At 40.6% G+C, this 17,297-nt stretch overlaps 1 protein-coding gene across 1 annotated transcript in view; it reads right to left on the minus strand.

The window, feature by feature from the left end:
* Positions 1-1,261: 1,261 nt before the first annotated feature.
* ANKRD42 (ankyrin repeat domain 42) overlaps positions 1,262-17,297 on the minus strand; it is an 81,513-nt gene continuing 65,477 nt past the window's right edge. Inside the window, exons 12-14 of the mRNA XM_058686477.1 lie at positions 9,242-9,368; positions 6,042-6,183; positions 1,262-2,473 (exon numbers count right to left, since the gene is read on the minus strand). Of these exons, the coding sequence (XP_058542460.1) occupies positions 2,375-2,473; positions 6,042-6,183; positions 9,242-9,368 (368 nt within the window). The 3' untranslated portion in view covers positions 1,262-2,374. The remainder of the gene's footprint in view (positions 2,474-6,041; positions 6,184-9,241; positions 9,369-17,297) is intronic.

Raw genomic sequence — 17,297 nt, forward strand, 5'->3', positions numbered from 1 at the left:
CACTGGTGACACAACGGGAGAAAGCATGGAAGCCTCATGCACTGCTCACTCCATACCTTGCCCCCTGCCTCTCCTTCATTTGGTGGTTCCTGAGACGTAGCCTTTCTAATAAACTAATAGTAAAGTGTTTCTCCAAGTCCCTTCCAGCAAATTGTTGAACCTGAGGAGAGGGTTCCTGAAACCTCCAAAAGTACCGCTGATTAGTCAGAAGTACCAATGACAACCTGGGACTTGCAAAAGGATGTCTGAAGTGGGGGCATTTTTGTGGGACTGAGCTCTTAACCTGTGGAGTCTGATGCCAACTCTGGGTAATGTCAGAACTGGACCATTGAACATCCGGATAGTGTCAGAAAATCCAAGAACTGGTTGTGCTGGAAACAGCACACATGACAATACATGTATGTGACTTATGATTAAATACATGTAATTTGAGGGTATTACAGTCTTGATCTAGCTGCTCTACTAAGACCCAAAATAATGGTTGTTTTTTACAAAGAGGTTTAGTTCTCACTTACCTGCAGTCCAAGTGTAAGCATTCCAGGGCTAATATGCCAGCTCCGTGGTATGTGGGCACAAGATCCTTTTCATCTTATTACTCTACCCTTCCTGGTGTTGCCCTCATTCACAAGGTCCAGTGACTCACCAACATATCCACATTCCAGAAGTAGAAAAGGGCAAGATGTAGGCAAGCCCTTTCCCTTTAAGGGCAAGACCCTGACGTTTTATACGCCATTTTGGTTCATACTCTATTGGCCACAACTTGGTGTCTTAGCTGCAAAGGAGATTGGGAAGTTAGCCCTTATCCTGAGCAGCCACAAGCCAGGTAAGTCCTAACACTGTGGGGGGAAAAGGGAGAACAGGTACTGGGGGGCAACCAGGGAACCTCTGCCTCAAGGTTGCACGTTTCTATGACCACACTCATCTAGTTCTTCCCTACCTCTCTGTTACAGAGAGAGACGCGAGATGTGGCCTGGAGAAAACCGGAGCAATAACAAACTAGAGTATAAAGCATTAACTTTAGGGTCACCGGGCAGGAAGGAAGAAGTAAGGCTGTATGTAGTCCCAGAAGGTGAGAAATAATGGATTTGGGAATTCCTGTGGTGGTCAAGAATGCAGACACTGACCCTTCCCCACTAAGGTTAGGGTCTTCCACATTGCTGTGTGATTCTGAGCAAATCAATCTTCCAGCTATAAAATACACCTGTCTCCCACTGCTGTGGTGAGAATTAAGAGATAATATGTGGAAAGGACTTACACATAGTAAGTACCAAATAAATGTTTTATTATAGATTGAAGGCCTATTGGAAACCACAGGGAAACTAACACTAATGACTATAAAGGTTATCAAAAGGATAGTTCAGACATTTTTTAAGACCTGTTTACAAACCCTTGATCAGCCTGATCTTAGCACTCCGATGCACCCATGTCAGGGCAAACTGGTCCTGATGACACTGTGTCAGAATGGCCTTCAGCATCCATGTAAATAAAGCACATGCCAGGACCCAGAGGGTGAGCATCTGGTGAATGGTGAGAAAGCTGCTCCCTGGGAAGCCCAAAGCCAACAATCAGCTCTTCAGGAGGAGGCAAGATCTAGACAACTGCCCCACGACCAAATCGACCAAATCGGCTACATCAAGGAGGGAGCAGGTAGAGGTAGGAAGGGAGGGAATGAAGTCCAAACTGAAATGAAATGCTGGGTTCTTTTTTGGTCAGCAATGTCAGGGGGGAAAGGAGGAAGAAAATAATAAAACCATGTGTCTTTTATCCTGTCCAGTCTGCCTCATTTCTGTGTTGCTTTCTTATAAAGCTTGCGAGACAAGGCAATGGTTGAATTCTAAAACAGATTATTCAAATAGGTATCCTTAGCAAACACATACTATGACTTTTTTTTCTTTTACAAGAACAGATTTTCACTTTACATAAAACTTTCCTGAGATACTTGGTTGTTACTGTAAAGACGTCCTTTTCTAAAATTTACTTGTCTGATGCTGCATTTTCTCCTAAATCCACATGCTTTCTAAAAGTCATTTGAAAAGTTAAAAAATGATAGTCTCTAGAAAGTTAAAGAAAATTCTCTTTGGCTCATAATTTTTAATGTCTACATTTATTTTGATTACTGACTGTACCACCTTATATTTTAAAGTTTGTGTGATTACTTGCAAAATTAATTACTCATAAATGTGCAGTCTTGCCTACATAAATACATAAAAGTATATTGGGAGAGGGAGTATAGCTAAGTGCATGCAACTTTAGCAATCCCTTTGATAGTCCATATTTCTGGCTTCAGAACTGGGATAGCATATATAAGAGTAACTCTGAAGAGAACTTATAGGTTTTATATCAATTTAAAAATGAAAAACAAGTTTATTTAAAGTTATTTCATTGATGAGTACCTTCTCACAAAAACTCCCCCAGAAGACACCTTTTTCTTCACTCGCCTTTTATCTTTGCTTGAGTCAGTAGAGTCCTCTTCCTACAAAGAAAAAGGCCAGATGAGAGATCTGCAGTAGACACAATTTCATCTTTCTACATGGTCTGTTCCAAAAGAAGAAATTTAGCCATACTGTTATTTTCAACTCTGGGTTAAAATTTAGGCTTTTGTATAAATAAATTCTCAAATCTGAAGTATCAGTCCATCATACTGTCCTGATTCATGGACTAGGTAGGAGACACCTAGAGAAACCAACCAGTGCTGGCTCCGCCTGATACATCCCCAAAAGAGAACAGCCCTATTTCTGTTTTTCTTAGCCTGTCACTTCTCAATATACTGCTAAATGACACACACAGTGTTAGAATGTCATCGCCTGGATTCTTTGCAAGCCCGGTAGTACTAGGAACCACATCTAGTTCCTTCCATTCCTTCATTCCACATCCACTCCATTCCTTCCTCTATGTTCATACAACATCCTTCTACTGCCCTTGTCTCACTCTTCACTCTGCCTGCCACCACTGTTTCCAAATATTTCTCATCCATCATGGTATTCTCAGGACCTAGCACAGAAGATCCACTTAATGCCACAAGGAGCAAGAGAGAGCTAGAAATAAGGTGACACTCACTCAGCAGATGCTACTCATCCATGAGTAATTCTCCCAGTCAAAAATGCTCTGCACCCAGCTGTCCAGGACAGAGCTGAATGCAGGGCTCCAAGAACCACACAAGGCACATACATGTCCATGGGAAGAGCTCGTGGCTGGGGTTAGGATTCCACCAGGTGTTCCTGCCCACACCTTTGCACTATAAATATGGTCACTATTATCAAAACCAATTGCTGCTGTTGTTAATATTATCAAAAACTATTTAAGTACATTACAGATGTGAGACGATCCTAAGAAACTACCCTGAGAAATTTTTCCTGGATAAAAATTACACTATTACAGACTGTTGCAGAGAAAAGTCTTCAAGGCACAGCTGAATGCAATCATAGGTCCTGACCAGAAGGTGGCAGGAGATTTGGTCAAAATTTCTTAAATCTGTATAAACGAGCACTGAACAGAAAGTTCATTTTATTTATACGTTATGTATTTAGACTCCCAAATAAACTAATTCTTCCTACTCTCAAGTATAGGGCTCCACACATTTATTTATATACCGACAATGTTTATGCAGCTTGAACATGGAAAATGAAAAGAAAGGAAGGAAAAAGAAAAGGATATGAAAAAGCGTGAATGTAGTCCTATGAATACTACGAGATAGAAAATACCTCAGTATTGCCACTTAGTCTTTCATTTAACATCAATACAACTTTGTGAGACCGGTGTTATCACCATTTCAAAGATGAACTGAAGACTCAGAAGCTTTTGCAGGAAAGAAGCAGTGGCAGGACTGCAGCTGCCAAAAAAGGTTGGTGACATTTGCTCATTTATGAAAAATCGATTAACCTAAAGTAGGACTGCAAAAGACGGTGGGCCCGGAGTACAGTGACCTTGAGTCGGCTCTCCTGAAAACCACATGGTTGGTAGAGAGCAGAGCTTTAGGGGGGATGTGCGGTAGCATGTGGAATCGAGCCCAACCCTGAGAACAGATGTTCTGGGGTAAGAAAGTAATATTTTAAATAGCTACTAAAAAATAAAAATTTTCCAGGTAGACAAATCGATTTGTAATGACTCAAAGATGGTGAGGCTCGGGTAATCTCCAAAAGATGTAGGATCTGGTGCTGCCAGGAGGCAGAGGCGGCGGATCTCCTGCCGCAGGTTGAGACAGCACATCAGGATTCAGACTGTAGGGGGTAGTTTATGAAAGGTGTGTGTCCTCAGGTCCCCGGCCAATACCCAGTGACCGCACAGGCTGGCCTCTCTACACAAAAGCTTCCCACAGTGGCTAGGAGTGGTGCAAGGTAAGCACTGCAAAAATGAAGAGAATGGGTTATAATTAATTCTATCTCTTGGAAAAGTAAGGGCTGGTAGGATACCAAAACTGAGAGAAAGTGTGTGAATGCATGCATGCAGAGAAATACACACACATGTTTGTAGATGAATAGAATACTGTTGACACGAGATACACCAAACCATTACCAGTAGCTTCCTCTGGAGAGTTGGACTTGGTATGGGAAGGAACGACTGCCCTGCTTTTAACATTTTATAACAAGCACATGTGTTAATATTTTAAAAGTGGTTATTAAAGAGACTAATGATAAGTTTGTACAAAATAAAAAGGAGCCAGGAAGTTCTTACAAATCAGAGTTGAGAATTAACTCACCCACGATGACCAAAGAAAACATTTCCCTATGGGAAAGAAAACACGAAATGCACCTGAATTGCTACCCTGTGTCACATGAGCTTACACAAGGGCTACATCAAGCTGTCTTCGTTCACAAGAGAGAGTGAGGGTCACAGAGTCTCCCCAGTTTGCATTCTGCCTGCTCTGCTCTGAGACCAGAGGGCCGTGATATGAGTACCACTGTGGGTCACCTGCTGTCACTTTCACTCTATTTTCTATACCTGCTTTTCTGTATTTGTTCTTTGTATTTGACTCATATCCATTTCTTTTCAGCTTCCTCCTACACATTTGTCCTTTTTATTTGTCACTCTAAAGCATTTTTCTAGATTTTAGAGTTATATTTTGAATTCCAAATTCATAATTCTAGCCGAGAATTATAAGCAGAGCTAAAACTATGGGATCAAAAAGTAGAGACTGACTACTGATCTCACCATTACTAGCTGTGTGAATTTAGACAAGTCACTTAAAGTCTCTGAGCCTCGGTTTCCTCACATTAAATGAGGGCAGATCAAATGACATATGCTAACACATGAAAGAACTTTGTGAAGGTGAAGCGTTACAGATGTTAGTTTTTACTACTCTGCAATCTGAACAAAGGGATGTTATGACCACTCCCACGTTGGCTCCTTTCTACTCTTCCAACTGCTCTTGCATCCAACTGCTCGCATCGGCAGCACATATACTAACAATTTCTTTTGAGGAGCTGAAGCTTTGTTACATGGAATCATTATTCTGGCTATTTAGAATGTTAAAGTATACAGATTCCAGCTGTCTGAGAATTATTATTACTCTGCTTATAAAAAAATATTTTTCCTCAGGGCACCTGGGTGGCTCAGTCGGTTAAGCCTCCGGCTTCGCTCAGGTCATGATCTCACAGGTCATGAGTTTGAGCTCTGCATTGGGCTCTGTGCTGACAGCTCAGAACCTGGAGCCTGCTTCGGGTTCTGTGACTCCCTCTCTGTCTGCCCCTCCCCTGCTGAAGCCCTCTAAATAAATATTAAAAAATACATTTTTTCCTCATGTGTCACAAACAATGACACTGCACACTTCTGAGGATGCTATACTAGCCAGTATATATGTATATGTAAGTATGTGTGTGTACATATAAAGTTTTATACTGTTATACACATAACTCCTTTAATCTTTACAACACTTTACCAAGTACAAATTATTAACTATGGCTTAAAAATAAGGCACAGAGAGGTTAAATGACTTGTCCAAACTAAAAAGGGTTATGACCAAGATTCAAACCCTAGCTTAGACTCTTAGCTACTCTTATATACCACTTCTTGAGAGAGATAAATGTGTTAAGAAGGACACCAACCACAGCAAAGCTGGAGACCTGAATCTTTTCCAGTGTCTTCCTGAGTTGATCCACCTCTGCACGATACTCATCCAGCTGACCTTCTAATTTTTCTCTGCGTAGCCGTTCATACTCCAGCTGGCCCTGCAGCTCCTTGATTGTCCTATAAAAAAAAGTTGATTTCAGTCAGTCTCCAATATGAGCTACCAATTATTTTTGGCAATAGCGAAAAGCATACATGCATTGTATTTAAGGCAAATAAAACAAAGAAATAATTTATTCAACAAATAGGTATGGAGAGTCTAGTATGAGCCAGCACTGATCTAGACACTGGGGAATGAAACAGGCCAAATCTGCCTTCCTCAGGCTTATCTTAGCTATGGAAGAAGACAGTAAAGAAACAAGTAAATAATATGGTATGGGGAAAGGTGATAAATGCCAAGGGAGAAAAAATTTAAGCAAGAAAGAGTAATATAAAATGTCACCGAGGAGGGGATTAATACTTCAGACACAGTGGCCAGGGAAGGCCTTCTTGAGAAGGGGGCTTCTAAAAAAATCCTAAAGGAAATGAGAGAGGTAACGACGTAGACATCTGGGGGAAGAGCATTCCACAGGGAATAGCATGTGCAAAGGCCCTAAGGCAGAAGTATGCCTGGCGAACTGGAAGAAAACCAGAAGCCAACGTGGCAGGAGTAAAGTATAAAAGGAAGACTAGTAGGTCACAGAGTCAAAAGAGAGCCAGAATAAGCAGGGCCTTCTAAGTCACAGCAAGAATCTAGGCTTTCACCCTGAATGAAGTGGGGAAGCCATTGGAGGGTCTGGGCAGAGAAACAGCATGAGCTTAGACTTTTGTTTTGCTTTCGTATTTTTTTGATGATCTACAATTTGAGTAAAATACAAATATTAACTGAACAATTCAAGGAGTTTTGATTAATGTGTAAACCTTGTAATCACCACAACTGCCAAGATACAGACTATTTTCATTGCCTCAGAAAGTTCCCTCGTGTCCTTCCCAAGTGATCTTCATTTCTCATCTGCAACCACATTCTGAATGTCTATCATGTTAGATTAGTTTTGCCTATGCTTATAAATGAAATTGCATATTACATACTTTTGTGTGCTTGACTTCCTTCAGTCAACAGTATGTGAAATTTACTGGACCCAGATTTTAACATGATTACTCTGGATGCTGTGTTGAAAAAGACTTCAGGGTTTGGGGACAGAGAATTAGGGGGCAGGGACAGGAAGCTGGAAATGCACCAGGGAGATGTTAAAATAAATCCAGACAAGAGATGATGACACTTGAACCGGGATATTTTTCTGCCTTGTTGCTGGATAGTAGGGGGGAACACAATTTCCGAAGCAGGCTGGGTGGGATGTCAGGTTCCTGTGAGGGCGATCTAAGAGCATCAGTAGTAGCTCTCTCATGGAAGTGAGCGGGGTTGAGACTGGGAATAGGGAAGAAGAATGTCAACTGATTCAGCAAACAAGAAGGGAAATTCATTCCTAGGACAGAGTAACACCACTGGTGCTTTGCTGTATTGGGACTCTGATCTAACTAAGCAATAACAACAAAATCAAAAGGACGTCCCTCAAACCAATACTTGTCCAGGGTTTCTTTCCAATTAGACCTAAAAGCACGGGTTTGTACCTAAAGAATAAATGTCTTAAGATGTACTCAACACAAAGTGGTGAACAAATGCTACAGAAGAATTAAAGCTCACTCAGAAGACACTGAAGTCTCAGCTGACATGAAGCTACACTTGGCACAAAGACTAAAGCAATCTTTGGGGGAGAATCTGTTCAAAATCACATCAACAGGATAACCATTTCACAGTGAAATGTGAATATTAGCATTAAAAGTTCCATTAAGGACTGTTAAAAATCATAATCATCTCAGATAACAGGTTTGGAGTCAAATAGACTCAGGCTCAAATCCTGGCTCCACTTCCCATCCTTTCTCCTGCCTTTGTGACTTCATGAGACTCACTTAACCTCTATATTAAGTCTTGGTTTCCCATACACGTAGTAAGACAATAGCTCCTGGCCCCATGAAGGCTGCATGAGATAACGTATCTAAGAAGCTTATCTAGTGCTCAGCACACAGTAGTGCTCAGAAGTCATACAAGCAGCCATACAAGTACTAATCTACCTTAGAAGGAAAGCAAAGAAAACCAAAGTTTAAAGCTCATTATCTAGGGAAAAAAATGCTCCAGTGTGAAGAACTTTTCCAGACCACAAGTGTTTTCAGCCAGGCTCTTAAGCAAAGGCCAATACTAAAAATATTCTACACCTCAAAACACTTTAATCAATGTAGAGGCAGTGAACACCTGAGATACCAAAAAGACCTCTAATTAAAAAGCAATCCTTCTTTTTGTTTTGTTTTGTTTTGTTTTGTTTTGTTTTGGTCTGCCACAGTTTCCTAGTGTCTAAAATCCCACTAAGAGGGTATTTTGGCTTATGGCTTTGACTTCAGTTTAAATTCCCAAGTACCTGAGGCTACATTGAGAAGAGGGTGGAGGAAAAGGAAACAGGTCCTAAGAGTGTGAGGGACTCAAGCAAACAAAAGGGAAAGCAGAGTCCATGTGGGCTGCTCTTTACAGACCCATGTTTTGATTAGGCCAGAATCCCTTGTCCTGTCTCCCCCTGTTACCTGTCTGGTGGGAGGAAGTGAGCACGAGGCACCCTCTCTTCCAGCAACACCAAATGTGCAGCAAGGCGATTCAGGGTGCAGGCAGTGAAAGGTGAGGGCAGCTATGGAACCCCTCACTGCCCCTGGACATGACCACAGTCTCTGATTGGGCAGGACAGTCGGGGAGCCCAGGACCGGGTCTCAGATTTACAAGTAATCAGTCCAATTTGACAGGAACAGGTAGAGACTGTTGGTTGATAAGCTCAAAGTAGGTGTGGTCTCAAAAAAATAGAGTTTCAGTTTTACAAGATGAAAAGAGTTCAGGAGATCGGTTGTGCAAAACTGTGAAAGTACTTAACACCACTGAATTGTACCCTTAGAAATGGTTAAGATGATACATTCCATGTTATGTGTATTTTACCACAATCAAAAATCATCTTGACATCTTCTCCATCTGGGAGCTTAAGAGAAAAACTGGCTGGAACCTTACACCCTTTGGTGAGGATGGAAAAACAGGTTGTCAACAAACCCTTACACAGCATTTAGAAAGGTAACTAAAAGCAAACCATAATAGTTCGGAGGACATTACTTTTCTGACTCAAGCTGTTCTTTCTTCTGCTTTAGATCTTCTTCTGTTATCCCTCCCAAGTGTTTATAGTTGCTCTCAGCAATTTCCAGCATGTGTCTCAATTCAACAATTTTCTTATAAGCTCTCACTGCAAGACAAAGTTGAATAGGAACCTTGTTTAGACAGATAACAGCTCATGTGTTCACAGGATGCTGGTCCTGAAACATGCTTCTTTGAGAGCCAGTCCCTCAACGCTCTGCGGAAAGGGGTGAGGGGAAGATGGCATATACATAGAGGATAAATATCAGTAACAGAAGATTAGGGTGAACAAGCAGTGAAATACCTGAATGGAGGATCCTTTTCTTGCTATGGGAGGATGTATCAAATTGCTATGGTTATTAATACTACAAACAGGAAGGCTTAAAAAACACCGTGGTTTCTTAGGATTAGTGGTGTATTTCAAGACCATGCACAATCTACTATATGTAAGAAAATTAGAAAAACTGAAATATGCTTGATTTAAAATAAACCAGATCTAACCCAGCCCCCCAATTTTTTTTTTAAGTTTATTTCTTTATTTTGAGAGAGAGAGAGCACACAAGCGCAGGGGAGGGACAGAGAGAGAGAGAGAGAGAGAGAGAGAGAGAGAGAGAGAGAGAGAGAGAGAGAGAGAGAGAGAGAGAGAGAGAGAGAGAGAGAGAGAGAATCCTAAGCAGGGTCCACACTGTCAGCAAGGAGCCTCATGTGGGTTTCAATCCCATGAACCCTGAGATCATGACCTGAGCTGAAATCAAGAGTCAGGCACTTAACAGACGGAGCCACCCAGGAGCCCCAGGTCCCTAATTTTATCATTAGTCACTTGTAATGTCTATTTAAGCAAGAGAATACTGAGGGAAGGAAGTTTTGAAAGCTGCTTTTAGCTATTATCCAACTACCAAAACTTTTTTTTTAATTTTTTTTTCTAATGTTTATTTTTAAGAGAGAGAGAGAAAGACAGTGTGAGCAGGGGAGGGGCAGAGAGAGAGGGAGACACAGAATCTGAAGCAGGCTCCAGGCTCTCTGCTGTCAGCACAGAGCTGGAAGCGGGACTCCAACTCACAAACCGCGAGACCATGACCTAGCCGAAGTTGGACACATAACCAACTGAGCCACTCACATGCCCCCAAACTGAGTTTTCTATCCTTGTGGCAGTGGTTCTTAACCTTGGGTGATTGTCTCCTCCAAAGGCCATTTTTGCTCGTCATACTTGGAAAGTAACAGACTGTTGGCAGCTAGAGGTGTGGGATGAAACTAAAATCTTAAAATGCACAGGAAAATCTCCCTCAACAAATAAGCATCTGGCCCAAAAGATCAATAGTGCAGAAGTTGAAAAAACCTGCTTTATGGGACCAGGTTAGCAAGTCACAGCCTCTTCTCCCTAACACTTAACACATGGATTTCTCTCTCAATAGGTCATAGAGCTGCAGGTTCCAAGCTACATACATCAGAATCAGGGTCACTTTAAAAAGGTATGTGTTTGTGTCTCATACCAGACTTACAACTTCAGGTACTGGTACTAAGCCCCTCAGACAATGTTGATGGGCAGACAGGTTTGGGAACCACGATAACCAGCAGCAACAAGTAGAATTTAAGAAAAGAGAGGTTAAAGAAGATCAAAAGAACTGTGGCTATTTAGCTCATATAATAATTCTTTAATATCCAAAGGCTATATTTTAAAAGAGCTGTTCTATGGGGTCATTAGAGTTAAGAGCTAGGATTAAATGAGATTAGCTCCAGGAAGAGAGATTTTTAACTCAACAAAGGAGAAACTTGTCAACAAAAACAGTAAGAGCTATTATGTATTTCTGGAGTGCCTGTGATGTGCAAAACATTACATTAAGTTCCTTACACATTTTAATCCTCACAAGAATGCTGTCAGATGAAAATGGGATCCCTGGAAAACAATGAGTGTCTTGTTACTGAAGGTGACTCAGTGGATGCTGGATGACATGTGACAGCAATGTTGAGTCAAAAGCCAAACTTCAAATGGGTATAGGGTTCTATGATGCCATAGTCCTAAATATAATTTCCTAAAGAATGCTCTAAATTGAGGCTCAGTCCCAGGAATTGTCTATGTCAAGAAATCCAATCAGTCCCCTACAGGTGCTCTGGCAAAATGCAGTGTCCCAAGAAGAGGTCGTCTTGTCCTTCAGGTTTTGTTCTGGAATAAAATTAAATAAGGATGAGAAAAAAGCCCATGGTTTCATAACTTCACTAGCTACAAGCACCCCAGCTAGGTACCAGTGAGCTTCACTGTACAGCAAGAGTTTAAGACTGCATTTGTATCAAACACACCACAGTAGGAAATGGTTCTAGTCACATTCTTGGTCTGTCCTAAAACATCTTTTCAAAATGTTGTGATTCACTGACAATGATCCCCTTACAAATATCTCTTACTCAAATAATTTTAGAAGTAAATTGAAAGTCTACAAATCAACTACTCATTCTCTGAGGCTCTAAGTGCATGCTACTTCCCAAAAGAATCACCAAAAATTTCAGTACAAACAAGAAAATAAAAAGTAGATAAATTGAACTTTATCAAAATTAAAAGCTTCTGCAAGATTTCAGTCCAACAGACATATCAAATCTATACCTATTTATAGAGCAGTTGCTCCTGAATAAGAAGTGAGGGCTACTGAACAGCTTCTGCACAACAAAAGATGGAGAGACCACATAGAAAACAAACAGCAAGAGAAACAGAGACATGGCAATGAAGGGAATTCCCACTCCCGATGTTGTAAACTACAGTAGGAAGGGACCATGAGCAGATTCATCTGCCCAGAGGCCCAGAAAAAAAAGCCAGAGTTTAAAGGGGCAACTAGAATATAAAGGAACCACCATTAGAACCCTGCCAAACAACAGGGGAACTGTTGGAACTCTCTCTGAATCAGAAAGGCTGGCGAGGTGCACAGTTCATGTTCCCACTCTACCCTGATAGCACAGATAGATGCAGGGTCTGATGTCCATAGCCAGCCTATCCCCTCAGTAATCCTGGGGCCCCTAGCCCACAATAGCCCCATCAGTCCCACCAAGGCAGGCCTCAGTGAGGTGCACACTAGGACCCTCTGGTCTGCACTCACAATAGTTCCAGCCATCTTGCCAAGGTGACACAGGCTCAAAGTGCCATGCAACATTGAGGTCCATACCATATTGGCTCCAGATAACTTGCCAGAGCATCCCCAGCATAGCAGAAGGAACCCCCGGCCTGCAACTACCCCAGCTCTAGCCAATCAGCAGGGAACCCTCTGAATTAAGCACTTTGGGACACTCTGATTTGTACCCATTTCAGCTCTAGCTAGCCTGCCAAGGTGCCTTCAATGCACAGAGCCCTGAGCCATATTCACTTCAGCTTCAGCTGTCCAGCCAGGGTGCCCTCTGCATGCACAGCCCTAAGAATGCCCCCACCTACACCAACCTCTGCTCTGCCCATGACACCAGAAGAGCCCCAGCACAGAGTGCTCCAGGACCTCCATTCAGCCAAAGTTCCAGTCAGCCAGCCAAAGTCTAAACAGCATGCTACTAAACAATGAATGAGTCAATGAGGACATCAAAGAATAAATAAAAAAATGCATGGAAACAAATGAAAATAAAACACAATGATCCAAAATCTTTGGGATGTAGCAAAAGCAGTTCTAAGAGGGAGGAGTATAGCAATACAAGTCTACCTCAAGAAGCAAGAAAAATCTCAAATGAACAACCTAAACTTATACCTAAAGGAGCTAGAAAAAGAACAACAAATGATGCCTTAAGCCACCAGAAGGAAGAAATAAGAATCAAAACAGAAATAAATGATATAGAAACTAAAAAAAAAAAGCAATAGAAAAGATCAATAAAACCAGCTGTTTCTTTAAAAAAATTAATCGATAAACCTCTAGCCAGACTTAGCAAAAAGAGAAAGAAAGTAACAAAATCACAAATGAGAGAGGAAAAAAATAACCAACACCACCACAGAAATACAAACAATTATACGAGAATACTATGAAAAACTATATGCCAACAAACTGGACAACCTATAAGAAATGAATAAATTCCAAGAAATAAATACATTATCAAAACTGAAACAGGAAGAAATAGATAATTTGGACAGATTGACAGCAAAGAAGTTGAATCAGTAATCAAAAAAAAACTCCCAAAAAACGAAGTCCAGGACCCAGATGGCTTCGGAGGCAAATTCTACCAAACATTTGAAGAAGAGTTAATGCCTATTCTTCTCGAACTATTCAAAAAAACAGAAGAGGAAAGAAAACTTCTCAGTTCATTCTATGAGGCCAGCATTAGCCTGATACCAAAACCAGATAAAGACACCACAAAAAAAAGATAACTACAGGCCAATACCTCTGATGAACACAGATATAGAAAACCTCAACAAAATACTAGCAAACTGAATCCATGGGATTTATTCCTGGGTTACACAGGTGGTTCAATATTCACAATCAATTAGTGTGATAGATTAATAAAAGAAAGGATAAGAACCATAAGATCATTTTGATGCAGAAAAAACCATTGACAAAATACAACATCGATTCATGATAAAAACTTTCAACAAAGTACGTTTAGTGAGAACATATCTCTACATAATAAAGGCCATATATGAAAAACCCACAGGGGCGCCTGGGTGGCGCAGTCGGTTGGGCATCCGACTTCAGCCAGGTCACGATCTCGCGGTCCGTGGGTTCGAGCCCTGCGTCAGGCTCTGGGCTGATGGCTCAGAGCCTGGAGCCTGTTTCCGATTCTGTGTCTCCCTCTCTCTCTGCCCCTCCCCCGTTCATGCTCTGTCTCTCTCTGTCCCAAAAACAAATAAATGTAAAAAAAAAAAAAAAAGAAAAAAAGAAAAACCCACAGCTAATATCATCCTAAATGGGGAAAAACTGAGAGCTTTTCCTCTAAAGTCAAAAACAAGGCAGGAATGTCCACTCTCACCACCTTTATTCAATATAGTACTGGAAGCCTAGGCACAGCAATCAGACAACAACAACAAAACCTAAAAAGCATTTAGGGGCACCTGGGTGGCTCAGTTGGTTAAGCATCTAACTCTTGATTTCAGTTCAGGTCATGATCTTGAAGTTACTGAGTTTGAGCCCCACATCGAGCTCTGTGCTGACAGTGTAGAGCCTACTAGGGATTCTCTCTTTTTTCCTTCTCTCTCTGCCTCTCCCCTGCTTGTACTCTCTCAAAATAAATAAACTTAAAAAAAAAAAAGACTGAGGATAACAAAAGGCTCAGAATCACTTGCTCAAATATTACTTCTCCACCAATCTTTCCATTCTGGTTTATGGATATTTGAAAGTCTCATTTTATCATCTATTATTTGTATAGCAGTGTTGTCCAAAAAAACCTTTTCATGATGATGTAAAAATGTTCCTTATGTGCGTTATTCAATATGGTCACATGTGTCTAGTGACTACTACCCTGGATAGTATTGCTATAGAGTACTAGTTATTCTATTATTAGTTTTCATTTATCTTTGTCTATAAGTGCTGAATTCTGAATAAATTCATAAGTACACCCTAAAAATAAAATAATAAAAAAAGAAATGGCATCTAACTTGGTAAGAAATAAGTAAACCTTTCACTATTTGCAAATGGCATGATACTATATATATAGAAAACCCAAAAAACTCCACTAAAAAATTACTAGAAATGATACACCAAGTTAGTAAAGTCACAGGTTACTAAATCAACGTACAGAAGTCTGTGGCATTTCTCTTACACCAATAATGAAACATCAGAAAGAGAAATTAAGGAAAGGATCCCATTTACAATTGCACACAAAAAGTATAAGATACCTAGGAATAAACCTGACCAAAGAGATGAAAGACCTGTACTCTGCAAACTACAAAACATTAATGAAAGAAATTGAAGATGACATAAAAGACATTCCATGTTCATGGAATATTGTTAAAATATGTTAAAATGTCTGTACTACCGGAAGCAATCTACACATTTAATGTGATCTCTATCAAAATGCCAAGAGTATTTTTCATAGAACTACAACAAACAATCCTAAAATTTGTATGGAACCACAAAAGACCCTGAATACCCAAAGTAATCTTGAAAAAGAAAAGTAAAGCTGGAGGTATCATAATTCTGGACATCAAGTTATATTACAAAGCTACAGAGATCAAAACAGTATGGTACTGGCACAATAATAGACACACAGATCAATGGAACAGAATTGAAAACTGAGAAATGAACCCACTATACGGTCAATTCATCTTCGACAAAATAAGACTAGAAATCCACTGAGAAAAAGAATGTCTCTTCAACAAATGGTGCTGGGAAAACTGGACAGCAACAGGCAAAAGAATGAAACTGTGCCACTTTCTAACACCATGCACAAAAATAAATTCAAAATGGATTAAAGACCTAAATGTGAGGGGCGCCTGGGTGGCTTGGTCGGTTAAGCGTCCGACTTCGGCTCAGGTCATGATCTCACGGTTCGTGGGTTCGAGCCCCACGTTGGGCTCTGTGCTGACAGCTCAGAGCCTGGAGTCTGTTTCAGATTCTGTGTCTCCCTCTCTCTGTGACCTCCCCCGTTCATGCTCTGTCTCTGTCTCAAAAATAAATAAACGTTAAAAAAAAAAAAAAATTTAAAAAAAAAAAAAAAAAAAAAGACCTAAATGTGAGACCTGAAACCATAAAAATCCTAGAACACAGGCAGTAAACTCTTTGATGTCGGCCATAGTAACCTCCCTCTAGATATGTCTCCTGAGGCAAGGTTAACAGAGCAAAAATAAACTTTGGGGACCGTATCAAGATAAAAACCTTCTGCACAGCAAAGGAAACAATCAACAAAACTAAAAGCAACCTACAGAATGGGAGAAGATATCTGTAGATGACATATCTATCTGATAAAGGGTTAGTATTAAAATATATAAAGAACTTATAAAACTCAACACTCAAAAAATGAATAATCCAATTTAAAAAATGGGCAGAAGAGGGGCGCCTGCTCAGTTGGTTAAGAGTCTGACTTCGGCTTAGGTCATGATCTCATAGTTCGTAGGTTCGAGCCCCTCACTGGGCTCTGTTCTGACAGCTCAGAGCCTGGAACCTGCTTCAGATTCTGTGTCTCCTTCTCTCTCCACCTCTCCCTGGCTTCTGCTCTCTTTCTCTCTCAAAAATAAATAAATAAACCTTGTTTTTTAAATGGCAGAAGACATGCATAGACATCATTCCAAAGAAGACATACAGATGGCCAACAGACACATGAAACTGATCAGGGTAGTACAAATCAAAACTACAATGAGATATCACCTCACACCTGTCAGAATGGCTAAACTCAACAACACAAGAAACAAGGATGGCAAGGGTATAGAGAAAGGTGAGGCCTCGTGCACTGTTAGTGGGAATGCTCACTGATACGGCCACTGTGGAAAACTGTATTGCAATTCCTCAAAAAGTTAAAAACAGAACTACCCTACAATCCAGCAATCAGACTACTGGATATTTACCTAAAGAATAGAAAAATACTAATTCAAAGGGACACATGCCATCCTATGTTTATAGCAGCATTATATACAATAGCAAAATTATGGAAACAGCCCAAGTGTCCATCAATTGATAAATGGATAAAGATGATGTAGTATGTATATGTATGTATACACACACACACACACACACACACACACACACACACAATGGAATATTATTTAATCATTGAAATCAATGAAATCTTGCCATCTGCAACATAAATGGAGCTAGAGTACACTGCTAAGTGAAGTAAATCAGAGAAAGACAAATACCATATGGTTTCACTCATATGTGTAATTTAAAAAACAAACAAGCAAAGGGGGTAAAAAGAGAGAGTGACAAACCAAGAAACGGACTCTTGGGCCTTCTTGGTGGCTCAGTCAGTTAAGCGTCCAACTCTTGATTTCGGCCCAGGTCATGATCTCACAGTTCACACGATGAAATCCATGTTGGGCTCTGTGCTGACAGTGCAGAGCCTGCTTGGGATTCTCTCTCCCTCTCTCTCTGCCCCGCCCCCACTGATGCACATGCTCTCTTGCTCTCTCTCAAAAAATAAAGACCATAACAAG

The sequence above is a fragment of the Neofelis nebulosa genome, chromosome 10 (genome assembly GCF_028018385.1).
Source record: "Neofelis nebulosa isolate mNeoNeb1 chromosome 10, mNeoNeb1.pri, whole genome shotgun sequence".
Taxonomy (NCBI): Eukaryota; Metazoa; Chordata; class Mammalia; order Carnivora; family Felidae; genus Neofelis; species Neofelis nebulosa.